Source organism: Delphinus delphis, chromosome 9, assembly GCF_949987515.2.
Source record: "Delphinus delphis chromosome 9, mDelDel1.2, whole genome shotgun sequence".
In the NCBI taxonomy this organism is placed as follows: Eukaryota; Metazoa; Chordata; class Mammalia; order Artiodactyla; family Delphinidae; genus Delphinus; species Delphinus delphis.
Window position 1 is genome coordinate 70,258,107 of NC_082691.1, and position 27,842 is coordinate 70,285,948.

The 27,842-nt window shown below is 39.3% G+C and overlaps 1 protein-coding gene across 2 annotated transcripts in view; it reads right to left on the reverse strand.

Annotated features, from left to right (window-relative positions):
* DOCK4 (dedicator of cytokinesis 4) overlaps positions 1 to 27,842 on the reverse strand; it is a 482,641-nt gene that overhangs the window by 167,747 nt on the left and 287,052 nt on the right. For both annotated transcript variants that reach the window (XM_060020742.1, XM_060020741.1), the window contains exons 13-15: positions 14,416 to 14,541; positions 5,243 to 5,367; positions 4,277 to 4,439 (exon numbers count right to left, since the gene is read on the reverse strand). In XM_060020742.1, the coding sequence (XP_059876725.1) occupies positions 4,277 to 4,439; positions 5,243 to 5,367; positions 14,416 to 14,541 (414 nt within the window). The remainder of the gene's footprint in view (positions 1 to 4,276; positions 4,440 to 5,242; positions 5,368 to 14,415; positions 14,542 to 27,842) is intronic.

A 27,842-nucleotide genomic window follows, 5' to 3' on the forward strand; every position in this document is an offset into this window, starting at 1 on the left:
CATAACACGATCCCCTTTTACTAATAAAAACCCTGAGTTCATAGATTCTACCTCCTAACTTTTCAATTCATTCTTTCTTGTACCTCAACTCCAACAATTCTGCCCCCTGGGACCCCCAGTTTATTGACCCATCCCTCCATCCCCTCCACTCCAACTTCCCATTTCTGTGGTCCATCATTCTAATCACTTCCTTGAAAATACCCTCAACCCCTCCCCCCTCCACACTTCCACTAATAACACTGCACCCTTGTAAAATCCAATTTGTGGCTCATTCCATGCCTACACTAATCTAAGTTTAATTAATGTGCACTAACCACAGAAGCACCCCGGGATAGGCAAACTTCCTACATTTACCTAATAAACTCACTCTTCTACTTTTCCAGACAATAATTTCATCCAGTCTCCTCTCCTCTCAAGCCTCCAATACCTCGACACTTCCCTCACTTTCAGCTCATGTAGAGAGAATTCCCACATGCCCTAGCATCCACCTATTACCCACCTGCATCTGTCTTCCTGTACTAGGTCTAAACTGCTCTTACCCAAGGCGAATTCTTAACCTTGCGCACCGGGTCCCCTGCTCCTTCCCCAACTCAAGGACACTGCTCCTACAGCTGTCCCCACTCTTCTACATCAGTTTCTCCTCTCTACTGAATGATTTCTCTCTAACAAACATGCTTTAAATGCTGCATCTTAAAAAAGAACACCATCAAAAAACCAATTTCTGGTGACCCACTTTTTTTTATAGCTACTATCCCATTTCTCTGCTCACCTGTATTCTTTATAGCAAAGTTTCTCAAAAGATTTGTCTATACTCACTGCCTGCCCTTCCTTTTCTCCAGCTTATTCTTTGACTCACTCCAGCCAGGCTTTCAACACCACAAATCCACTAGAACAACTTGTCAGGTTCAGTGACCTCCATGATGCCAAATCAGGTGATAATTTATCTGTCCTTATCTTATTTATCACTGGCACCTGACACATCTGATCAATTCCCTCTTGAAAAACTTTCTTCATTTAGTCTCCTGGATTCTATTCTTCCTCGATTCTCCTTCAACCTCACTGGCTATTCCTTCTTAATCCACATAATGGCTACTTTACATTCTCCCCAAATCTAAAGGTGTCAGTGCCCCAGGGATCCATCCTTGGACTTCCCTTGCTATCTAAACTTACTTAGACATCTCACCAGTCTCATGACTTTGAAAATCTTCGACATCTGTGATGTGCTGGAGCTGGCCTGTACTGGCTCACAAGAGCTGGCAGTGCACATCTTTCCCCAACTCCAAGATCAGTGACGTCATGTTGGCAGCTTGAAATTGACCATGGTGGGAGTATTTACCCCATGGAATCAGCAAATGCTATAATTTAGGGCTTCCCCTCCCCTCTCCATCACCCTGAGTACTGGTTAAATATTTACAGCACACCACTGAACTATATGTTCTCATTGTCAAGTGTAAGTCTTCAGCTTGGATCTCATTCAACTGCCTACTTGATACGTTGAACGTCTAATAGACTTCTCAGCCTTAACATATTTAAAATGGAATGTTTGATTTTTGCTCTCCAAACAGATTCTTCCTGTTGTCTTCCCCACTTCATTAAATGACCACTTCATAATGAGGCCAAAATCTTGGGGTCAATCTTGAATTTTCTCCTTCTTTCACATCCAATCTGTCAATAAATCTGTAGACAAGAATCAAACCATTTACATCTCTTACTTTGAGGACTGCACAAGCCTCCTAAATGGCCTGTTCCCATCTGGCCCACCTACAATCTATCATTCATATAGCAGCCAGACTTATCTTCAAACTAAAGCCTCTAATGCCTCTTCACACTCCAAATAAAGTCCAGAGTCCTTCCCATGACCTAAAAGACAACAGGGGATCTGGCTCCCCTGCTACCTCTCTGGTTCTCACCTCCAAACTCTCTCACGTGCTCATTCTGGCCTCCTTGTTATTCCTTGACAGTGCCAACCGTGTTTCATGCCAACCATGTTTCAACCTCAAGTGTTTTATACTTACGGTTCTATATGCCTGAAATATTTTTTCCCCAGATACCCAAAGGCTCACACCTTCACTTCTTTTATGTTGTTGTTGACACACCTCTTTATCAGAGAGCTCTATCCTGAGCCCTATGTAAAACAGCAACATAGCACCACTGCGTTCTAGCACCTGACTCCAGTTTAGTCTTCTTCACTGTATTTAACCCTACTCGATATATTATAGATTTATTTGCTCAAGTGTTGTCTGTCTTCCCTCTTTAGAGTGAAAGATCTATGAGAGGAGGTATTTTGTTGTGTTCACTGACGTATTTCCAACGCCCAGTAAAATGGTTGACATACAGCAGGTATTTAATAAATATTTGTTTCATGAACAAATATTTTAAAATAAATACATGTACACACAAAGAACACTTGGAAGTTCATGTGATAAAATGACTACACTGATTGTTTGTAGGGACTTTCTTTCTTCTTTACATGTTGCTGTTTCTTCTGAATTTTAACAACAAACATTAAAAATAAAACAAAACAAAACCCTGTGGACAAGGTTTGAAGTACAAGGACAAGATGGCAGAGATCTAACAGGTTCTGCTGAAAATCACCTTTAGTCCAGTTTCCAAGTTCTGAGTTATAGTAACTTTCTCCAAATGTTCTTCCTCCTTTTTCTCCCATTTCACTTTTATTTTCCTCTTCTTCTTCCTTAAAGCTCAAAGCTCATCTTAGGCCCAAGTGAGAATTTATAACAAAGATTGGTGGAAGGAATGGTGTGGCACCATGGAAAGTCCTTTATTTTTTCTCACTTTAAATCCTACCCATGAAACTCTTCCAGGAATTTGGAAGAATGGTAAGACCCTGCTAGCCATCTCCCTATATTCTGAAACATCCACAAAAGCATAACTTGTGGAGCTTCTGAGCTAATTCCAAAACATTCCAAAGTCCCAACAACAAGACAAAGTCCTTCTCCTCTCCCTGAATCGTGGGCGAGTTACATAGCACTCAGGCGATGTAACAGGCGCATATCTACTGGCAATGCCTCCATTCCTTTCAGACTGGAGAGGAGCCTGCTGCTTCCCCAATAATGCAGTTCTTCTCTATCTCTTGATTTTATTTATTTATCTATCTATCTATTTATTTATTTATGGCTGTGTTGGGTCTTTGTTGCTGCACATGGGCTTTCTCTAGTTGCAGCAAGAGGGGGCTACTCTTTGTTGCAGTGCGTGGGTTTCTCATTGCAGTGGCTTCTCTTGTGGAGCATGGGTTCTAGGCGTGCGGGCTTCAGTAATTGTGGCACACAGGCTTAGTTGCTCCACGGCATGTGGGATCTTCCTGGACCAGGGCTCGAACCCACGTCCCCTGCATTGGCAGGTGGATTCTTAACCACTGTGCCACCAGGGAAGTCCCTCTCTTGATTATTATACTGCTCTTGAAGCAAGATTCACCAGAACCTTCTCTGGTCACAATGTGCACTACCAGAAGTACACACTTCTGGGGCACAGGGAAAACCAGAATATCCCTAGACTGGGGGCTGGTGGAGGCAGGGAGTGGGGGCCTCAGAGGGTGGTAATGAATGCAAAAGAATTAAAATAGAGACAACAGGAAATGATAACTTTATGGATAAGTAATGTCCACATGAATAAATCCTGTAACGTCTGTACGTCTTGGGTTTTTTAGATCTATAAAATGGGGAAATTACTCCACATCATCTTTAAGACCTGTTTGAGTTGACATTACTTGATCCTCATTTGAATACTGTTTGAGGATGCATGGTGATGTAGATATATGCAAATCAATATGAATTGGAGCCAATCAGAGGCTTTTCTAGTGACTTCACATGCCTAGGAAAGTCCCCGAGGGTTCCCTTGAGCTGTCTGAGAGCTGGATCAGCTCTTGGCTGGAGAGACAGCAGATGGGTCAGGACTGCCTAAAACCACCTGAGCCAGTCAGGTCTTTACTGCTGCATCTTCTCTTTCTATCTAGTCTTTCCAGACTGTGAGAGTGATGAACTGGGTTTTATGAAAGTGACCAACTTAAGAAGAACCCTGTAGATTTCCATAGGTATTCTGTTTCCTTCCCCTCTTGCATCTGTGTTTCCACAGAGGTTATTGGTTCTTCGAGAAGTGAGCCCATTCACCTCCCAGGAGTTCACTCACCTTCGTTTCTCTCTTATGGAGGTCTCTGGTTTGTCACACACTTTCTACAGATTAGCCCACACTGTTGTTTCAGCTCAGTTAGCAGACTACCCAGCACAACAAAGCCATGGAGACAATCCTGCCAGACACTTACTGGAACAATGCCGGAACTCGAAGCGGATGTGCGCTCCCCTGAATTTATCCACAGGGATAGGAAGTTTCAGTAGCTCAGACCACCTGGGACTGTTGTTATGATAAAGCACAAAGGAGTGGTACTCGCTAGCTGGTGGCTCTCCAGAGCCAAAGGAGATAAAATCCTAATAAAGGAAATATGCAGGTTAAAGACAGCTTCATTTCAAGATGATGTTGGGAGGAGCAGAGCAATTGCTCTGCTGTATCTGCCTGCTCCCCAAATAGCATTTCAGGTGAAATTATCTCCTCAGTTCTTTATGGGCCTGTTTCTACACTTGCTTCTGCTGACAGGCTGTGTCTGTTTCATCCTGAGGCTGGTCTCCCAGGGTCTACTCGGCTAAGGGAGGACCTCAGTGACATGAGTGAGATGGGCCACTGTGTGCCCAATTTGGAGTCAACGACATGATGAAATTCTCAACCTGCTACAGCCAAAAGCCTGTTCTGTGCCTTCTTGTAAAACTCACTAAGCCCCGGGCTCACATGAAACACTTCTTCCATAAAGGAACCTGATATTATAACCCCAATTAGTAAGAGCTTAATCCTCATGCCCTATTTTGGTTAAAATGAAAATACATAGGATGACCTATGATTTTTGCTTTGTTTTACCAATTGCCAAAAGCAAAAGTATGCATCTTCAAAACTATGACAGATGAAAGGGGAAAAATGAAATGGCATAAAAATGCTGCATTTAAGGAATAGCTGTTAGGAGGACATTGCTGACACAAACAAACTGTAAAAGCCTTTTTTTTTTTTTTCTACTTTCTTTTCTAAAAGGCATTTTCATAATTTAAGAAAAAGCTACACAGGGGTGGAAAAGAAAAATAAGATTGGAAATAATGCAAATCAGAAATTAGCTGATCGCATTAAAGATGAACCCAAAGCAAGGATGTGGAATTGTTTTACCAAAAAGAATCCAGCATTAACGTACCTTCAAGGTCTGGCCGCTACTCTCTACAATGAACATCGTAACTTCCACATTTCTGGCCACACTCTTTCCTCCTTTCTCAAACTCTCCCCTTTCTATAGTGATGTATAAATCATTCCGCATTTCACCTAGTAGGAGAGGAAAATTGAAACCATGTTATATATAGTAAAAAGTGTAATAAAGTACTCTATCAAGAAAAACTTCAGTTCATAAAAATAGTGTTATAGCATACATATAAAAGTAAAATATACAATATTTATACTTTTATAAAAAGGTCCCCACCCTTACTACCAACATCCAAGAAAAGCAAAGGCCAGCTTCTGCTAGTCTGAGTTAGCAGTACTGAAGATGCAGATTTAGGAGGACAGTACTGGGCCTGGGTAGGAAGGTGTTGTCAAATTTCACCATTTTTCAATATTTCCCTCATTTCATTTATGAGGTGCGATTACAAAATGACAGCCTAGCAGGGGTGGCTCAAAGAAACTAGTCTTAATACGTTATAGTCACAGCATTTAGAGAAGAAGAAATACCTAAGTGGAAGAAAATGATCGGACTGCAAAGGGTACAGTTACAATTTAAATCTTTCCCAAAATTCGTGGATGAAATGACCTCACTACTGGAAGAATCCAGAGTAGTGTTTATGAACACAGATGTAGAAAAAGTCAGTCATACAGACACACTTGGCTTAATATTTCTTGCCATCAAGCTATAAAACAAATGAGAAAGGCCCTGGATTCAAACTGACATAGTCTATGTACACATATATCATCTATTTTTGTTTCTCCATTAGCTATTTATAAACTTGAATGCTTTTTCACCTTGCCCCCCTTTCTTATTCCTGCAAGAAAAAAATAGAATATAATGCCAACTGGCAGCGTGAGGCGAACACGCTCGGCAGCATGCTTTGATCTCTCCTGTGAGAAGTAAATTAGGGGTAAGCAGTGAGTGGATACAGACATGAGAAGTAAGTAAACCAAGTGTGGCTAGAAAGTTTTTGAAGGTAAATGTTGGTGAGGTTGGCAAGGTTGAATTTACTTAACATAGCTTTCTAACATTTGAAGGCCCAAACGCAATATATGTTTTTGCTAATAAAAAATCTCTCCTTAAGAAAGTAAATCACCGGAAGGAACAATAACCATACAAATATGCCCACACCTGGGAAATTTCTCAAACTTCCTGACCAAAGTGTTTCTAAGAAAGTACCCTAGCTTTCAAAAACATGGAGGAATACAGGTGTGCCTGGTCACCTTCCTACATAAAGACCAACTTTTAATGAGAACATCATTTGCAAATGACTTTGGCGGAACAGGAAACAGATGGGCCATAAAAGAGAGAAACTGAATAAGTTCTAAAAGGGATGACGTCTCACCCACCCTTTACAAAGAGTATATAAGGACTACATTAGTGGAAACAACTAATACAGTGGTCTCTGTCTTATGAATTTCTCAGTACTCTCACACAACTCATACAAATCAACCTGGAAAGGCAATGAACTTGGAATTCCAGGAGAAAAGCAACGTATTTCAACACATGTAAAAGTATATGTGTATGCTTTGAAGGTTTTTTGTTTTAACCATATCCATTAAAAAAAAATTTTAAGAGAAAATGGTCCAGTAAATTTTACAAGTTTTCTAGTTTTTTTATAACTCAGTTCATCTAATTACTATAAAGTTATCATTTTATATATATGTATTCATACATACATAACACACATTCTCAATGCTATTTATTTTAACAATTACATTATAGAATAAATAAGCTCACAAACTTTGTCCTCTGAAGCCATCAATTTCAACTCAAAACAGGTCTGCAACGCTAATGGTCTGCACACGTGCTATTTCAACAATCCGAGAGGAAATTCTTGACAATAGTTTTCCCGCGAACAGACTTGGCAGGTAAAAACACAACACAAAAATCAAGGTACTTCAGAGCAAAAGATGTTAGTTAACAGTAGTAAAATTCCTTTGCTTCTTGGAGGAGGTGACACATGATGAGTGGCCGTGCTTACACACAGACTATAAAACACACACTGATTAATGGGAAGTACAGCTACAGGAGTTTTTACCTTAGAAATTTCTCGTAATGAGTGATTAGCTTGTCCAAGCTACGTGGGGATTAACTGTCACGCAAAATGGAGAGGAAGTGTTTCTTGGGAGGGGGACTTCCAACTCTCAGCTGTTGGAAGGACCGGCAACTCTGACTTAAGCAAAGACGGGGGGTGGGGAGCGGGGGTGGTGAGGGAGGTTTGCAAGGCAACCTGTCTCCCCCCCCTCTGTGTGCAGGCTGGCCCTACAGAAGAACAGGGGTGGGGGGACAGTAACATACTGCCAGTGCCAGGAAATTCTTTCTTCGTGTATTCATTCAGCAAATATACTGTGAGCACCTACTATGTGCCAGATATTATTCTAGGCCCAGTACATTCAGCAGTGAACAAAGCAAAAATGGCTTCCCTGTGGAGGGATTCTAGTAGGAGTAGGTCTTGAACAAAGAAGTAAAACACAGAGCACACTGAATAATGCTAAGTGCCATGGATAAAAGTAAGAGGAGACGGGGTGTTGAATGGAGGAGAGGGGGTGTCACATGAGAGAGGCTCTCACTAAGAGGATGAGACATCTGTGGAAGCTATGGTGTGTTCCAAAGGGACCAAAGTTAAAAATGGCCTTTGCTTCCCAAATGGACCCCTAGAGCTGGTTTAGCTTATAACTTTGCTGGATTCTTCTCTCTCTTCTGAATTCAAATAAGCCTAAAAAAAGGTAGGATCACAGGAAGACTGGAATAAGGAGATCTGGATTCAAGTCTTTCTCTGCTACTGTCTATTCTCTGTGACATTAGTCTAGACAGGGTAAGATAAACCTTGGGGCCTCAAGTTTCTGTGTTATGAAAGTGGGGAAGGGGTAAAGGCAGAGAGGTAGGGATGGGAGAGGCAGTAGGAGGGCCGAGACTATTATGTCATGCTTGCTGTTTCTGTGACTTACAAAAGAAGTTCTGGACTGTAACACACTCATAAATTAAAACACCTTATACATATGTTTTAGTTTTCTGTTCTTTAACTGTCACTGTCCCTGTCCCTGTAACCCTCTTTATCTTTTGCAAAACTTGTAGACTAAAATAAGATTTCTTTGAAAAGAGAATACATGACAAGAACATTTCTCCTGAATGCCATTCTGCCTGTGTCCCCCCAGGAATGTGCAGCTTGCTATGTTCTAATACTGCAAGGTGCCACGTTTTGCCAAAATATGCAGAAGGATAAAGTTGAAACAAGTGCTAATTAAAGTCAATACACTTGAGGTTGGCTCTGAAGAAAACTAATAAGCCCAAATAGTGTTAAGAAAGCACCTTGGGTAATTAGGAGAGAAATCATAAACTAAGTATGAAATGGAGTCATAGCACCAATCGTGAAAAGCTACTTGCCTGACAATGTTTATTAATACCCTGCACATCTTAAATTTATTGCTCTGTAAATTTGATGTGCTTGACACTTCTCTCTGTTTCACAGGCCCACTGACTGGGAAGCCTTTACACATGTGAAGGCTTCTCAAAACATCACTGTAGACGAGATAGAGATAAGGCCACAGCAATAGGAACAAACTCAAAAAGAGTTCAGTGACTACAATCAAATGGGGTTGATTTATGGCTTGACCTCAACAGGCAAGAGGTTTTTATCAGTAGCTGAAAACCTGATCCTTGATTCTGTCCTATGAATGAACTGGATAAAGGCATAGAGGACATGTTCATCACATCAAGTAAACCACTGTCCCCAGCCTCAGGGGCTAGTCCAGTGCCTTTTCTGTGCTAGATATTTGCTGTTATTTTTGGAACTGGAAAAGAAAAGTTCCTGTCCTTCTTAAAAACAAAAGAACATACATAAAAGACTCCGGGTTTTTGTGAACTTAGATGATGATGATGATTATGATGATGATGATGTTTAGTAGTAGATAGTAGCAGATAGACAGTAGTCAGGTACTTATAGCCAAGTGCTACAAGTAGAATATCTCATTAAATCCTCATATTAACCTTATAGAAAGGCCCTATTTTTCCATTTTACAGATGAGGAAACTAAACTATAGAGATTAAGAATCATGCCCAATGTACTATCCGTATCTCTGCTTTAGCAATGAAAATGTAATTCAATAGGATGAGAACATCCATCAAATAAGCTAGTGCAATTCAGCCTTTGTCTCCAAAAGACTAGTGCCTCGAGCAAGGAAGGTAACAGTCCCACCCTGATTGGTCAGACCAATTATGAAGCACTGATTTCATTTCTAGGACAGAGACAGACAGAAACGGTATCATCCAGACCATAAATGATATGGAGAAGGGACCCATCAGAGGAGAGATGAGGGAGACGAGAGTTAACTGAATTTTAAAATGTTGAGGTTACAAGCAGAGAAACTCAACCCAATGGATAGAAGGTAGAGGGAGACGAGTTCAACATGAAAGAGGTCATTTTGAGAGAAGATGTAAGATGTGATGGTGTGATCTTGGCCATTATTAATACTCAAGTACAAGCCGGAAAACCATCCTCAGGGACCTCAGGAGGACATTCATGCATTGGACACATGGTTGAGCTGGATGGCCCTTCATGTGTGTAGCAGGCACCCCGTTACCTCCCCAAAGATGTCCAGGTCCTAATCCTGGGAACCTGTGAATAGATTACTTTACACGGCAAAAGGGACTTCGCAGATGTGATTAAGCTGACAATCTTGAGATGGGGAGATTTTCTTTGATTATCAGGGTGGACTCAATATAATTACAAAGGTCCTTATAAGAGGGAGGCAGAAGGTCAGGGTCAGAGAAGGGGATATGATGAGAGAAGCAGAGGTTGAATGATGTTGGGCCATAAGCCAAAGAGTACAGGGAGTCTCCAGAAGCTGGCAAAGACAAGAAAAGGCATTCTCCTTTAGAGAATGCATCAGAAGAAATGCAGCCCTGCTGACACCCTGATATTAGCCCAGTGAGACTCATGCAAACTTCTCATCTCCGGAACGGTAAAATAGTACATTTGCATTGTTTTAAGCCACCCCATTTGTGACGATTTGTTACAGTAGCCATAGGAAACTAATATAATATGCCATTCACACCTAGGCTTCTACTACTTCAGGATACCTTCAGGGCAGCGGTGGAGGGGGGAGGGGCAGGGTAAGGGATAGGGGCAAGATTCACAAGTAACAGGAAATCAAGGCAGACCACACACAGGAAAAACTTATGCATGGGATGAAAAATTAACCTTGGATTTCTCACATAGAGTACACTTCAGTAAAACATATCTGTTCTCGTTTTTGTTTTGCTTTATTTTAAAAGAATACTCTGAGATGTTAAGCTTTCGAGGGGGTAGCTTTTTAATTTCTGTTTATGACTATCAAGCAAATGATACAACAGCAGCCATGAAGGACTTTCCAGACAGTGGTGCACAAAGACAGGAGCAGGGATGGGCTGCCCTTCATACTCTAGGACAACGCATGCATTTCTGGTAGTGTCTGTTGGGGAAACCCTACACCCTTGGGCAAGTGGGGCATGTAAGCTTTATAATTTGGGGGCAGCAGCCTCTTCCCCAATGTGATCTGGGGCTGGGATCCAACCTCAGGGTGACACGCCTCCCCCTCTCTTTGGTCACTGTGGCATTCCTTGGGTGAAAGACCACCACTCCTTGGTGACATGATCAGGGGTTCAGATCTAAGCAGAGTAGTTGCACCTATATGATATGGAGGTCCAGTGACTTGGACTGGGGCGTGGTGACCTTTGGTTAGATTTACGATATATTTTTAGGGAACATCAAATAAAGCAGGGTCCCACTTGCTTTCTCCAAAAGAAGGATTATTTGAGGCAATTCCATCTGGTGATGTACATGTCTCTATCAGTAAGTGGTAAATAATAATAATAATATATATATTTAAAAGAGTAAAATTATATATCTTCTTAAATGGGAGGCAAACATCTCTACAACATTCTTCTTACCCCAGTCTTATAAATCACTATCTAGTCAACTTTAACCAAATAGAAATTTGACTTATTTGAACTACTGCCTAAAGACCAAAGGAAAAGGAGGCTTACTCTGGAAAATACTTGTAAAATAAACTTAAACAAATCTGGAAATCACTATCACAGCTACTACTGCTAGCAACCATTTGAAACATAGGCTCTGTTCATCGTTTTCAGTGTGAGCCTCTAGCCTCCAAATCTCAACCCTTCCCTCCCCTATCAGTCCACCACTTTTCCTTAATTCTTTTTAGGATTAGGAACTGCCAAGATGTATTAAAAGTGAATGCAATGGAAGGTATTAATTAAGTGTTCCTTAACAAAGAGGGATAGTTTTACCGGTTGATATGTGACAACAAGTCTCCAGGAGACAGGGTACAGGTAGGGAAGATAAAGTAGGGAGACCATGATGATTGCCTAGAAAGAAGCATCAACTCAGAATAAGAATGGACCCTTAGGGTGGGAGGAGGACACCGCCTCACCTCCCATGACATTCCTGACACATCAGCCAGCTTTGTTCCAAAGCGTCTGGTGGATAGAAACTTAGTCCTTCCTGATATTCAGCAACGGCTCGAGCTCTGCTTTGTACAGTCTGTTAAGACATTTAAAGCTTGGCTGTCCAATCCCATAACGACTGCCACATGTGGCAACTGAGTCCTTGAAATGTGACTTGGCTGGAAAGAGATATGCTGTAATGTATAGTAGTTACCAGCCTTCAAAGACTTAGGTTGAAATAGTGTAAAATAACTCATTATGAATTTTTTATATGGATTACCTATTAAAACGATATTTTGGATGCATTGGGTTAAATAAAATATATTGTTAAAATTAATTTCATCTCTTTCTTCCTACTTTTTTAAAAATGGTTACTAGAAAAGTTAAAATTACATTTGTGGCTCGCACTGTATTTCAACTGGAGAGCACTGACTGAAACATTTTCACTGCCCTCCCTCTCGTGGGCTCAGAGGCCAGACCATGGAACTTTCTGTAGAGTTATTTGGTTCGTAGGTGGCAGTGATGGAGCTTCACAGAGGGTAACTTTTCTTCTTTGGAAACTGGGTACTCTAAGAAATAAAGTGCTGAATGACTGACCCTTAGCAACAGGAAGGGTTCGGAGGACTTCATGACAGGCCGAAAGCACATGGGCAGGTAGTCTCCTTATACCAGGTGACATTCCCGAGACCAGCCCATGCAAAAGCCAGACCAAGGGGAGAATCTCTGTTTACACGGTTTTCCCATCCCAAATACAGTTTGGCATTGATGACATTCTGTGATCCTCAAGAAGAGTTTTGTGTACGTTCCTGTTAGTGTCAGGACCACAGATAATTCATTCTGCAGAAAGGCAGTAACTAAGTTAATGAAGGTCCTGTAGGTATAAACACGTGCTTCACCCATCCTGACCCCTATTCACAATACTAACTCTGAAGGACAAGTCTAGAAAAACAAAAGGAAAACAAACAAAAAACCCCATCATCCTAGCAGACTGTCAATATAACACTGGGATCAGAAATGCTGTTCACATATATTTTCTTATTGAAAACTCAGCTCAAGTTTTCATCAGAGCCACCAGTGAGAATTAACTGACAAGTCAAAATTCTAAAAAATAACAAAGGAAAACAAAACAATGGCTGTTATGTTTGCCAATGTAAAACATTCCATTGAGTTGTAAAGTTGCTTTCAGCTGTTTAAGTTAATACACACATCCTTCCCTTCTCCATCTAATTTGAAAGACTCAAAAGCCAAAGAAGAAAAAATGAGAGAAGAAAAAGAAGCAAGTGCTTTAAAAAAAATCTCTTGCAGTCTTGGGCACTGCAGACATGTGTCTAGGAGGATGATTCCCTGGTCAGCATGAACCTCGCCATAACGTGGTATGAGAAAGGGACAGAAGTGAAACTTATTCCACAGAAAGCTCATTTTCATCATTAAAGCCAGACAAGAGCTGCATGAGCACAGCACACCCCAGACAATTATTCAGCCAGTGAAGTGTCATGTTGCTTAATATTTTTCCATTTCTCAATGATGCGGCTCAGAGACCAAGCTGAGGAATTCTTTTAGCAGCTGGCTGCATTCTGTTCTAAAATATGCTTTTTATATTAGATTTACCCATCAATTTGCTTCCCAGTGGGATGAAATTTTTTTCTTTTTTGTTAAAGAGGAAATACCAGCTATTTATAGCAACTGAAGGAAATAATGAATGGTTGCAAGAGCCACTGAATAACATGCCACCAAGTAAACAGTGCTGTAAACAGTCATTTTCGACAATAGTTAACAGAAGATGCTCAGGCAGACTGGGTCCCTAAGCTAGGTCAGGCCACCTCAGGAAACTTTCCAGGCTGTTCTCTTAGGCTTTCCTGCATGAATGCATTTCCGTCAGGAGATCACAAAATGCCGCGACAGTCAATGCCAGTCAGTTTCTGCATCATGTTAGGTCTTTATGGACAACAGTCCTACCATCAGTCTCATAACTGCGCCAGAGGCCTGTCAGATGCAACTTCCATTGCTTGCTTTTTACACATGGGATTTAAACAGTGATTTAAAGGATCTCATTTCTAAAAATACTGTCGACAATTTGAGACTATTTGGTCTATTTTTTTTTTTCTTGGTTGTGGAAAGTAGGATGTAGAGCCCTGAGAAAGACTTACTTGGCATTTACTTTGTTGGTGTGAATCTCCTTAACTTCTACCATTTCCACTCAGAAACAAACACTTTTTTGGAGTCTCTTTTGGTTGCTAATATAGATCTGATTTATATATACAAATAGAAAGAGGAGATGTATAGAAATACATATAGCATCTGCATATGGCTGCTTATTTATATACACACATACACACATATCTCTGGTGGAAAAAGCCTCCAAAAAAGGCTAACCATTGCTTAATAACCATTCTTGCCAAAACCTGTAAGGATTTCCCCTAAGTGACTTCAATAACACTTCCCACCAGAGGGTAAAATATTTTCTGTATTCAACTTCAGTTTTCCTATTATGGCCATAATGAAATGCAACCATGACCCCCACAAGTTATCCACCCTAATATAATAAAAATGTAAAGATTTTTTAAAAAAGGAATTAAATATCTCATTTTATTCTTAAGCATGGCCCATTTGAACTCTTTGAAGCTGACAATTTGAAAAATTTCTCAAGCGTCAAAAGCAGACAAAGTAGCCATATTTCATCATGTAGTGCATCCCAAGTCACTTACCAGGCATAATAATATTAGAAAAACCCAACTTCCGGGTGATGGATACTCCATGAGAAAATACTGATGAGTATTCCCTTCTGATTTGTTCAATGTCTCCATGCAAGAGTTGTAGGGAAACTGCTAAACCTAAAACAAAGGAGACCAGAGTTAAAAAAAGGACAGAAACAGCATGAACAGAAACTGAAATTGTTTCAACAAGCCCAAATCTATGGTATCATTGTTTTAAACTGAAGATTAATATTCAGACAAAATTAATGGAATCTATAAGACAAACATCTAGAGAACACTTTTCCAACTTGACTACCTGAGTTTTTCCACTTACAAAGAAGGTTCCAAGAAGCTAGAAAAAAACCTGAACAGAACACTAAGAAGAGGAAGTCTGGCTTCCAGTCCCATCACCCGCTTCTCCAGCACCCTGCCAGACAGAAACACCCCTGCACCAACCTCAGCCTAGCAAATGGCAGGGGCTATCCAGCCCTGGAAGAAATTGATCTTAAAAAGGGAGTTCTAATTTCTTTAAAACTCTATAAGGCCTGTGAATAATTACTAATCAAATGTCATAAACATGAACACAAAGCTAAACACATAAAAATTCAAGGATCTTAAGGATATTCAGAGATTTTTAAAAAAAAATTTAAGAAAGGTGATTGTAATAAAACCAACATTATATTCTTAATATTATATACAGTAGAAACTCATAATCACATTATTTTCTACTGAGCAGAATTGAGCAGGATGCAGGCCACTTTGATAAACAAGAGGGAATTTAGTCAGTAAAATAGTAAAATTACATTTTTTTGTTACCCCAATTATACTGACATTACCACAGCGGGATATACTGAGGACATTGAATGATACGTTTTTCATACCTTATTCTCCCAACTCTAGCTATAGGAAAAAATTAATGCCCTATCTTTTTGAATACTTATGTTTGCCTATTTCCAACATGCTGTTTCTCTTTCAGTCTTTTAATTCCCTGTTCCTTTTCTCTTCTATTATTTTAAAACAAAAAAGACAAAAAAAAAAAAAAGTCCCTCACTTACGTTAGTGATAGAAAATGAAACCAGTCAAAGGTGACTTATTTTTTTAAAAACTTTCAATCATCATTAACCTGAATTCAATTTTAAAATGAATTTGGATGGTGGATCAAGAGAATGATAAATCTGTACTCCAAAGATCCTCCATCTACATCATTACTTATCACCCTTTCACTCAGTTACATACATACAATTGTGGAAGTAGTCACTCCCAATTCCTAATGCACAGCACTACAATGTTATCTGCAAACATACACCATAAGCATGGCAACAATCATGCTGGGATGCAACAGAAATGCAAGACATTTGCCATGCATCTAGATTGGAATCTTCCTTTCACTTGTCTTCAGTAAAATGAAGAAACAAACAACAACAAAAGTAGTGTGTTGTTGGTTTGTTTGCTTGCTTTTCAATTGAGTGGGTAAAACATCAGGAAAATTTGTTTTTATAAAAAAGTACTAGGTTCGGAAAGAAGATGGAGCCTTTCCTGGGATTCAAATCTGACCTAGATGAGGCATACCCAAAAAGGCAATGACATAAGAAAAGAAGGGCAGGATGTGGCTGCATCACTGTGTCCTCTGGTGTGTGGATCTAATAGAATGCTGGTGTCAGAAAGTTGTGAGAATTAGATTAAATCTGGCAGGCACTCAGGAACTTTAATTAAATCTTCATCCTATTTTCACCTAACTATCCTTTAGCTCCCTCCCTGCCCCCAGCCCACACGAGATGGATGACTGAGGGTGATAGAGTGGAGGAGTGTCAGTCCTCTGATAGCCACATGGAATGAAACAGGGGAGAATGAGTCATCTGGATGGTTGGATGCGGACAACTTGGATGTGGTACTACTGGTTCCTTTTAAAACCCAGAGGCTGGTGACTGAAGATAAACTAACACATGTTATAATCCATCTGTCCCAGCAGCTATTTCTTCCTGATTCACGCTCTCCCGGTACCCCCACCTCATTACTGGTGTCTCTGTTCTCCTCCTACTTCTGTCCTTTTGCCTTCAAAACACTCACCCACACTGTCATCATCATTATGAACATCAGCAGAAGCTGATATCTGTAGAATAGCAGTGTGTGCCAGACACAGTATATAATAACCATCCCTCCTGCTGGGTAGAACACTGTTCTAGTACCCCAGGACACTATAAGCAATGCTTTCACATAGAGAATCACAAGCACTAAACAAAATTCTTGAGGTCCTGTGATGTTTTGCAAGGACAGATCATTTTACTAGAACTTCTCATCAAAGGACCTGATCAGAGATACTAGCAACCTTATGTGGTATGTACAATGTAAGAAAAAAACTAAACAGTAATGAAAAAACAAAGAGATCATGCTATTCAGGGTAGAGACTGGAGGAAGGAAATTGACCAGAATTCTTGTTTTGCTCTATTGGAGCCAGAATTCATTTAACCATCAGTGATTTATTTTATTTTATTTTTTACATAAGTTGAATGCAGAGGATATGACAATGAGAAAAGAAAGGCATTCAGTCAATGTGGATTCTAAAGACAATTAAAGATAGGAAATAGAGAAAAAATAAGTTTTGTGGAAAGACAGATAGATGTAAGCATGAACAAAGAAATGCATCAATGTTCTCGAGATAGCCAGAGCCATTGAGATGAGAGAAGGCAAGAGGATAGAGAGGACCCAAGTAGAAGACAACAGACAGAAAGGAGCCAGCTAATGGATAAGGGAAGGCAATGAGGAAGTGACAGGGGGAAAACAGACAAAATAGTAGAGGGGAAAAAGGAAAATTAGGCATTCAACAGTTGAATGCATTCTAAAATTCAGTTAGAAGATATGGTAGTTTTCAATCTGAAGGTTTAGAAAGATATAGATGAAAGCCCCAGGCATAATGATTTCATTTGTCTGGCCTACTGATATCAATTTGGAGGGGAAGGTATTATTGAGGTGACCCAATTTCTTCAGAATGAAGAACTCACCGAGAATCAAGAACTGGAAAGGTCAAGTGGGCCAAGGGCTTGACCACAATGTACTTGGCTCTTCCCAAATCATCAATTCAATTCCCATTAAAAAACCACAACACTTAACAAAGAAACATCAAAGAGGGGGTGTACTTTCAGGAAGACAAAGAAACATGACATAGTAGTGAATCTACAGGGACCAGCCCACCAAGAGCCACCGCAATACTATTTATTTTTCCATCAGGGAAACTCCTGATCCTGTTTTTATAGTGGTTCTTAAATATCTCGACTAAAATGAACAGGTTGGCTAAATGACTCACTAGACAATAACAAATAATGTATGAAGACAAAGAAACTATTCTTCACTACAAAGGGGAGACTTATCAAATATTCGCCCATTCCAATTACCTGAGATTTAGTCCTATCCTTTCAGGAGTGTAGCTTATGATACAAGGTATGTTCACAGTGCAGTATTTTTCTTCCTATTCTCTTTCTTGTCATACTTCACTGTCCTCGCCTTACCTGTTACATCTGGGGCTGGAGCAACTTCTAAAATTTTATCTGCACACTTTAACTTACTCCTTCCGCAATTCAAACTGCCCACTTTGGGCCAGGCAGTAACTTCCCGCTTGAGTGGAAGGTGGAGGGTGAGAAATAAGGGTGTACACAATAGGGTCTCTGATCCAAAGAAGCTGATCATCCAATAATGAAAGTAAGACACACACACGTAAGTAGAATATGAAGCAGCAAGGGTTAAGTGCATGATAGGAATATTAAAATAAGGAAAAATTATGACTGATTGAGGGAATTTGAAAGTGCAGGGAAGATTTTTTTTTTTAAACTGGGAGTTATGACAACCAATAAGCTAAAAATTACGTTAAATTTTTAATTTCACAAAAGAGATCAATGATGTTCCACAATCAATTTTTTTTCTGGCTGTTAATATAAATCCCAAAAATGAAATGGCTAAGGGGGAAATGTTCCTCTTATTAGAAGAAACAATCACGAAACAAAACTTTTAAAAATCAGTCTAGATGTTTAAGACCCAATTACAAAGATTTGATATCTAATTTTAAACAGAGGCATAGTCATTAATTAATCTAGAGTCACAAAACAGTTTTTCATGATTAAACTCAGCTTACGGAGCAGAACTACAGGAAAGAAAGGCTTGGTATCTGTTAAACCAAATGTGGTTGATTTTTTGGTAACTCTAATTTCTTAGGAATCGGAGCTAACTCACTCTATAAGATGATTCTTTTGAAATTCATGAAATTCTGCACTTTTACATAAAAAAAGGCAAGCACAGCATGCTTTATTAAGTAGCAGGCAAAATTAAGTTTAGACTAGATCAGCCATTTTGCCACCAATGAACCAATTAACACCTAACTGCAAATGTATAGCAACACAAAAATGGAAAATAGTGACAAATATATTTGATAAATACATGTTGTGATTAAGTGTGCAGTTTAAGAAGTCTATCATACAGCATCATGACCCTGTCTCAGCATTAACTTCTCTGTGCTTTGGTTTCCACATCTTTAAAATAAAGATGATAATGATATCAACTCCATAAAATACTTTGGGCAATACCTGGTATAAAGGAAGTGCTCAAAAATGTTAGCAGCTGCTACTACACTACCACTGCCACTGCTGTTGTATCACATTATTCTTTCTCTTTTCAGTTTGTGCTCATTTGGTATTTAAGCAGTGCACTAATTTTCCTTAAATGACTTCTTCTTTAAAACAATTTTAGAAATTCTATTTAGTTCTTTCTAACCACTAGAAGCTAAGCACCAAGAGGACAAAGATTTGTATTTGCTTTCCTAAATGCTGTATTACTAGTGCCTTGAATAATGCAGACATACAGATGTTCAATATTTTTTTGATGCATGAATTTGAAACTCTCCTTGTTCATTTTTTCATGTTTTCTTTTTCATTATGAACCTATTTTTCTACATTTTATTTAGTCTTTTCCTGATAGTTTATTATCTGAACTTCTAGGAGATATAGCTTAGAGAATATACAAGTAATGCTTAGAAGTAAGTCCTCTAATACTGGGCTTGAAAGAACTGTTCTCTGTTTTAAAAAGGTGATGAGGGTACATGATTCTCCGGTGAGATAGAAACTCCAAGCTTAAGCTAAATTAACTCAGTAGTTTGGAAAAATTCATAGCTATAAAATCCAAGGTAAGTAACTGGTCCCAGTTGAGTAGCCTGAAAACAGTAAATGTATAATCACTCCATACTGCCACTTTCACACCCACGGTGCAGAGGATTCCTATGAAAAAAAGCAACACCCACTGAAGTTGAGTCACAATAAAATGATAGTAAAAACAACAATCAATCGTGAAATAATCAGCAATGAGGGAGAGGGAGCAGATATAACAAATCATGTCTTGACTTCCATGAGACATTTAAAACTTAAGCCCCCAGTCATCAGGGCCTATATTCACACCCCCCTTTCCTGTTGGAGTGCCTTTTTGAGTGTTTACACTTCTGGTATGGAGCTCCCTCTTAACGTCAGCAAGATGTCCCTTCCTTTCTTTGAAGCTTCATTTTCTATTTCTTACCATGTCTTAGTTGTAATTTATCCAGCATTTTTATGTGTTTGAAGGGGAGATTACAAGAGTCAGTCTACCATGTTTCAAAAGCCAATTTATTTTAAAATCCTTGAAATCCCAATTGTTTTACAATAACACAAGCAGTCTTTGAAGAATATACACTAGTGTGTCCTCAGTGCACAATTAAATTGTAATTGTAAATGGGTAAATTAATTAACTGAGCAAAAATTTACTCTACTTATATAGTATTTAAGAACTATCAATCTCATCAATATTTAATTCAAAAACTGTCCTTTGCTTCAAAAAATTTGCAAATGTGCCAAATTAAAGTATAAAATAAAGTCACAATATTGATTAAATAACTGACTTAAATGTAAAAAGTACTTAACATTATACAATTACATTTTTCTTTTTAATTCTCCTGAGTTTCTATACAAGTATAGAAGAAAAATCGTAGAATATTAAAGTATATGTTCTAAAAATACATGTGTTAAAAACATCTGAGCTAAGAATAGATGTGCTAATAGTGCAAAAATATTTTCACAAGTGGGATATCCAAAGGTCACATTATAAACCCAAACTAATAACAAACAAATCCCTGAAGTGACGTATGGGGGAGGAAACAAAGAATACAGTTGGCATATATCTATTAATCCTTACTCATTTAATTTTCTCAATCAGAATTTTCATGAAGTTTGATGATCAAACTGAAATGGTCTTTTCTTTCCATTTTCAGCATTTAAAAATATCCACATGCTAAGAAAAGACCAAAAAAATTGCTTCATTTACTTTTTCTCAAAATAAAGTGTCAAATAGAGAACGCTGAATTAGGCTCTTTATCTCAACTCATCCAGAATATTCTAAAGTTTAAGAAAACTCATTTTAGAAAATGGGAGTATTTGAACAAGACTAAAAAGATTTGAAAAAAAATCATCATATATAACATGGCAAAATCTAAATGAAAAAAGGCAGGGAATAACTTATCAAAGAAGGTCATTTTTTTAAAGAACAGAGTAGGGAGAGGACACACAAAATACAGCATGGAGTTGTGAGCAAAGACAGAAACACATAGAATGGGTAAAAGAAATGTCTTTGCCCTGTTTTGTTTTGAAATCACTGAGATCTTCTGATTCCTAGTAAAATTATTGAAGGCTGTATCACTAGTTCGATTTCTAATAAAACTGTCATAAAGGCATTCACTTCTGGGGTATGAACATTTACAGTATCACAACTCTGTGTGGCTACTAATACCACAATCCAAAGAGGGTTATGTTGGGCTGAAGGCAGAATGTAGGGAGAGGCAATGAAAGGGAGACTGGGCCAGATTTTGGAAGCTTGCCTTGCAACACCACAGGAAGGGGCCAAGCTGGCATCACAAGTTGATGAATCAATAAAACTTGAAATGGGGCGTGAGATGAAGAACAGATTTTTATTTGGGAAAGAGGATTCTGGCAGTACAACAGAGGAAGATTTGGCAGGATACATATTACGGATAAATTTAACAGTCTAGGTGAGAATTAGAGAGGGATTAAACTTAATATCATAGGTAATTATAGAGCATGAGAACTTCAGCAATTATCGTGAGCACACAGAGACTGTGAAAGTAAACCTACATTCTAAAACCAGTCTCTTCCACTCAATCCCCAAACAATTTCTTCATCTTTTTCCCACTTTTATTAATTAATACTGAAGTTCTGAATCTACAGGTTCCAAACCTTTGAAAAATCTTTGATATCTTTCTTTGATGTCCTCAATAAACTGTCCCAAGTTTTATTCCAAAATGACAATCTCAGCTGCTTTTTATTTTGTTAATGTGGCAAAATTCATTAAAAAGCTCACATTCTCCCTTAATAATCCCATTTCTAGGGCTTTTAAAAAAATTTTTATTGTAGTTGATTTACAATGTTGTGTTAGTTTCAGGTGTACAGCAAAGTGAATCAGTTATACATATACATATATCCACTCACTTTTTAGACTCTTCTCCCATATAGGCCATTAAGAGTATTGAGTAGAATTCCCTGTGCTAAATAGTAGGTTCTTATTAGTTACCTATTTTATATACAGTAGCGTGTATATGCCAATCCCAATCTCCCAATTTATCCCTCCCCCACTCTAAGGTTTTATTTTAAAGACATATTCCAAAATACAGCAGACGTTCCACACATTATTACTTATAAATGTGAAAAACTCCAAAGCATTTAAGAGTCCAACAGTGAGGGTTGGACACATAAATTAGGGCCTTAAATTTCAAAGCTAGGAAAATAATGCAACCTCCTTAGGACACAGTAAATTGTTTTACCGTCTAATTTTTTTTTTTCCTATCTGGTACTAGGAAACCAAAGAAACAAACTTGAGGCAAACAACTGATAATTGTGTTTTTTATTCATTTGTGAAACAGATACTGAGTGTCTGATAAACACTGGGCAATTTTAAATTTAACTAAATGTAAAAAAAATTTTTAAAGTAGTACATGCATACATACAAAAGGTTCTATTATGGAGGAAAATGTACTTCCCTACCTCAGTTACTGAGTTCTGTTTACTAGAATTAATCAATGTTTACAACGTCTTGAGTATCCTACCACAGTTTTCCTCTTTTAATTGTGATAACTGTTATAAAGAAGATAAACAAGAGACTGAGATAAAAATAATAAAGGCAAAGTGGTTATAGAAGGCATTTCTGAGAGAGTAACATTCAAGCGTGGAAACAGAAAAAAATGGCAATGCAAAAGATGGGGAGACGGGAGAGGGGAAAGATAGCAGAAGAGTTAGACATGGAGATCACCTTCCTCCCCACAGATACATCAGAAATACACCTACACGTGGAACAACGCCTACAGAACACCTACTGAACGCTGGAAGAAGACCTCAGACCTCCCAAAAGGCAAGAAACTCGCCACGTACCAGAGTAGGGCAAAAAAAGAAAAACAGAGACAAAAGAATAGGGATGGGACCTGAACCAGTGGGAAGAAGCCATGAAGGAGGAAAGGTTTCCACACACTAGAAGCCCCTTCGCGGGCGGAGACTGCGGGTGGCGGAGGGGGGAAGCTTAAGAGCCGCGGAGGACAGCACAGTCACAGGGGAGCGGAGGGCAAAGAGGAGAGATTCCCGCACAGAGGATCAGTGCTGACCAGCACTCACCAGCCCGAGAGGCTTGTCTGCTCACCGGCCGGGGTGGGTGGGGCTGGGAGCTGAGGCTCCGGCTTCGGTCAGAGCGCAGGGAGAGGACTGGCGGCGTGAACACAGCCTACAGGGGGTTAGTGCACCATGGCTAGCCAGGAGGGAGTCCGGGGAAAAGTCTGGACCTGCCGAAGAGGCAAGAGACTTTTTCTTCCCTCTTTGTTTCCTGGTGCGAGAGGAGGGGATTAAGAGTGCTGCTTAAAGGAGCTCCAGAAACGGGCGCGAGCCGCGGCTAACAGCGCGAACCCCAGAGACGGGCATGAGATGCTAAGGCTGCTGCTGCCACCACCAAGAAGCCTGTGTGCGAACACAGGTCACTCTCCACACCTCCCTTCCGGAGAGGCTGTACAGCCCGCCACTGTCAGGGTCCCGGGATCCAGGGACAACTTCCCCGGGGGGAACGCACGGCGCGCCTCAGGTTGGTGCAACGTCACGCTGGCCTCTGCCGCCGCAGGCTCGCCCCGCACTCCGTGGCCCTCCCTCCCCGCGGCCTGAGTGACCCACAGTCCCCTAAGCAGCTGCTCCTTTAACCACGTCCTGTCTGAGCGAAGAACAAACTCCCTCTGACGACCTACACGCAGAGGCGACGCCAAATCCAAAGCTGAACCCCGGGAGCTGTGCAAACAAAGAAGAGAAAGGGAAATCTCTCCCAGCAGCCTCAGGAGCAGCGGATTAAATCTCCACAATCAATTTGATGTACGCTGCATCTGTGGAATACCTGAATAGACAACGAATCATCCCAAATTGAGGAGGTGGACACTGAGAGCAAGATTTATTATTTTTCCCCCTTTTCCTCTTTTTCTGAGTGTGTATGTGTATGCTTCTGTGTGAGATTTTGTCTGTATAGCTGTGCTTTCACCATTTGTTGTAGGGTTCTATCCGTCCGCTTTTTTTTGTTGTTGTAGTTGTTTTTTTTTACTTAAAAAAATTTTTTTTTCTTAATAATTATTTTTTAATTTTAATAACTTTATTTTACCTTACTTATCTTATTTTCTTTTATCCTCTTTCTTTCTTTCCTTCTTCCTTCCTTCCTTCCTTTCCTTCTTTCTTTCTACTTTTTCTCCCTTTTATTCTGAGCCATGTGGATGAAAGGCTCTTGGTGCTGCAGCCAGGAGTCAGTGCTGTGCCTCTGAGGTGGGAGAGCCAACTTCAAGACACTGGTCCACAAGAGACCTCCCAGCTCCACGTAATATCAAACGGTGAAAATCTCCCAGAGATTTCCATCTCAACAACAGCACCCAGCTCTACTCAACAACCAGCAAGCTACAGTGCTGGACACCCTATGCCAAACAACTAGCAAGACAGGAACACAATGCCACCCATTAGCAGAGAGGCAGCCTAAAATCATAATAAGTCCACAGACACCCCAAAACACACGACCACACGTGGACCTGCCCACCAGAAAGACAAAATCCAGCCTCATGCACCAGAACACAGGCATTAGTCCCCTCCACCAGGAACCCTACACAACCCACTGAACCAACTTTAGCCACTGGGGACAGACACCAAAAACAACGGGAACAACGAACCTGCAGCCTGCAAAAAGGAGACCCCAAACACAGTAAGATAAGCAAAATGAGAAGACAGAAAAACACACAGCAGATGAAGGAGCAAGATAAAAACCCACCAGACCTAACAAATGTAGAGGAAATAGGCAGTCTACCTGAAAAAGAATTCAGAACAATGATAGTAAATATGATCCCAAATCTTGGAAATACAATAGAGAAAATACAAGAAACATTTAACAAGGACCTAGAAGAACTAAAGATGAAACAAGCACGATGAACAACACAATAAATGAAATTAAAAATATTCTAGAAGGGATCAACAGCAGAATAACTGAGGCAGAAGAACGGATAAGTGACCTGGAAGATAAAATAGTGGAAATAACTACTGCAGAGCAGAATAAAGAAAAAAGAATGAAAAGAATTGAGGACAGTCTCAGAGACCTCTGGGACAGCATTAAATGCACCAACATTCGAATTATAGGGGTTCCAGAAGAAGAAGAGAAAAAGAAAGGGACTGAGAAAATATTTGAAGAGATTATAGTGGAAAACTTCCCTAATATGGGAAAGGAAATAGTTAATTAAGTCCAGTAAACACAGAGAGTCCCATACAGGATAAATCCAAGGAGAAACACAGCAAGACACATATTAATCAAACTGTCAAAAATTAAATACAAAGAAAACATATTAAAAGCAGCAACAAATAACACACAAGGGAATAAATAACACACAAGGGAAAAACAACAAATAACACACAAGGGAATCCCCATAAGGTTAACAGCTGATCTTTCAGCAGAAACTCTGCAAGCTAGAAGGGACTGGCAGGACATATTTAAAATGATGAAGGAGAAAAACTTACCACCACTATTACTCTACCCAGCAAGGATATCATTCAGATTTGATGGAGAAATTAAAACCTTTACAGACAAGCAAAAGCTGAGAGAGTTCAGCACTACCAAACCAGCTTTACAACAAATGCTAAAGGATCTTCCCTAGGCAAGAAACACAAGAGAAGGAAAGGGTCTATAATATCAAACCCAAAACAATTAAGAAAATGGGAAGAGGAACATACATATCAATAATAACCTTAAATGTAAATGGATTAAATGCCCCCACAAAAAGACACAGACTGGCTGAATGGATACAAAAACAAGACCCATATATTTGCTGTCTACAAGAGACCCACTTCAGACCTAGAGACACATACAGACTGAAAGTGAGGGAATGGAAAAAGATATTCCATGCAAAAGGAAACCAAAAGAAAGCTGGAGTAGCAATTCTCATATCAGACAAAATAGACTTTAAAATAAGGACTATTAAAAGAGACAAAGAAGGACACTACATAATGATCAAGGGATCGATCCAAGAAGAAGATATAACAATAGTAAATATTTATGCACCTAACATAGGAGCACCTCAATACATAAGACAAATACTAACAACCATAAAAGGGGAAATCAACAGTAACACATTCATAGTAGGGGACTTTAACACCCCACTTTCACCAATGGACAGATCATCCAAAATGAAAATAAATAAGGAAACACGAGCTTTAAATGATACATTAAACAAGATGGACTTAATTGATATTTATAGGACATTCCATCCAAACACAAGAGAATACATATTTTTCTCAAGTGCTCATGGAACATTCCCCAGGACAGATCATATCTTGGGTCACAAATCAAGCCTTGGTAAATTTAAGAAAACTGAAATTGTATCAAGTATCTTTTCCAACAACAATGCTATGAGACTAGATATCAATTACAGGAAAAGATCTGTAAAAAATACAAACACATGGAGGCTAAACAATACACTACTTATTAACGAAGTGATCACTGAAGAAATCAAACAGGAAATCAAAAAATACCTAGAAACAAATGACAATGGAGACATGACGACCCAAAACCTATGGGATGCAGAAAAAGCAGTTCTAAGAGGGAAGTTTATATCAATACAATCTTACCTTAAGTAACAGGAAACAGCTTGAATAAATAACCTAACCTTGCACCTAAAGCAATTAGAGAAAGAAGAAGAAAAAAACCCCAAAGTTAGCAGAAGGAAAGAAATCATAAAGATCAGATCAGAAATAAATGAAAAAGAAATGAAGGAAACGATAGCAAAGATCAATAAAACTAAAAGCTGGTTCTTTGAGAAGATAAACAAAATTGATAAACCATTAGCCAGACTCATCAAGAAAAAAAGGGAGAAGACCCAAATCAATAGAATTAGAAACGAAAAAGGAGAAGTAACAACTGATACAGCAGAAATACAAAAGATCATGAGAGATTACTACAAGCAACTCTATGCCAAGAAAATGGACAACCTGAAAGAAATGGACAAATTCTTAGAAATGCACAACCTGCCAAGACTGAATCAGGAAGAAATAGAAAATATGAACAGACCAATCAGAAGCACTGAAATTGAAACTGTGATTAAAAATCTTCCAACAAACAAAAGCCCAGGACCACATGGCTTCACAGGCGAATTCTATCAAACATTTAGAGAAGAGCTAACACCTATCCTTCTCAAATTCTTCCAAAATATAGCAGAGGGAGGAACACTCCCAAACTCATTCTATGAGGCCACCATCACCCTGATACCAAAACCAGACAAGGATGTCACAAAGAAAGAAAACTACGGGCCAATATCACTGATGAACATAGATGCAAAAATCCTCAACAAAATACTAGCAAACAGAATCCAACAGCACATTAAAAGGATCATACACCATGCTCAAGTGGGTTTTTTTCCAGGAATGAAAGGATTCTTCAATATACGCAAATCAATCAATGTGATACACCAAATTAACAAACTGAAGCAGAAAAACCATATGGTCATCTCAATAGATGCAGAGAAAGCTTTAGACAAAATTCAACACCCATTTATGATAAAAACCCTCCAGAAAGTAGGCACAGAGGGAACTTTCCTTAACATAATAAAGGCCATATATGACAAACCCACAGCCAACATGGTCCTCAATGGTGAAAAACTGAAAGCATTTCCACTAAGATCAGGAACAAAACAAGGTTGCCCACTCTCACCACTCTTATTCAATATAGTTTTGGAAGTTTAGCCACAGCAATTAGAGAAGAAAAGGAAATAAAAGGAATCCAAATCAGAAAAGAAGAAGTAAAGCTGTCACCGTTTGCAGATGACATGATACTATACATAGAGAATCCTAAAGATCTTACCAGAAAACTACTAGAGCTAA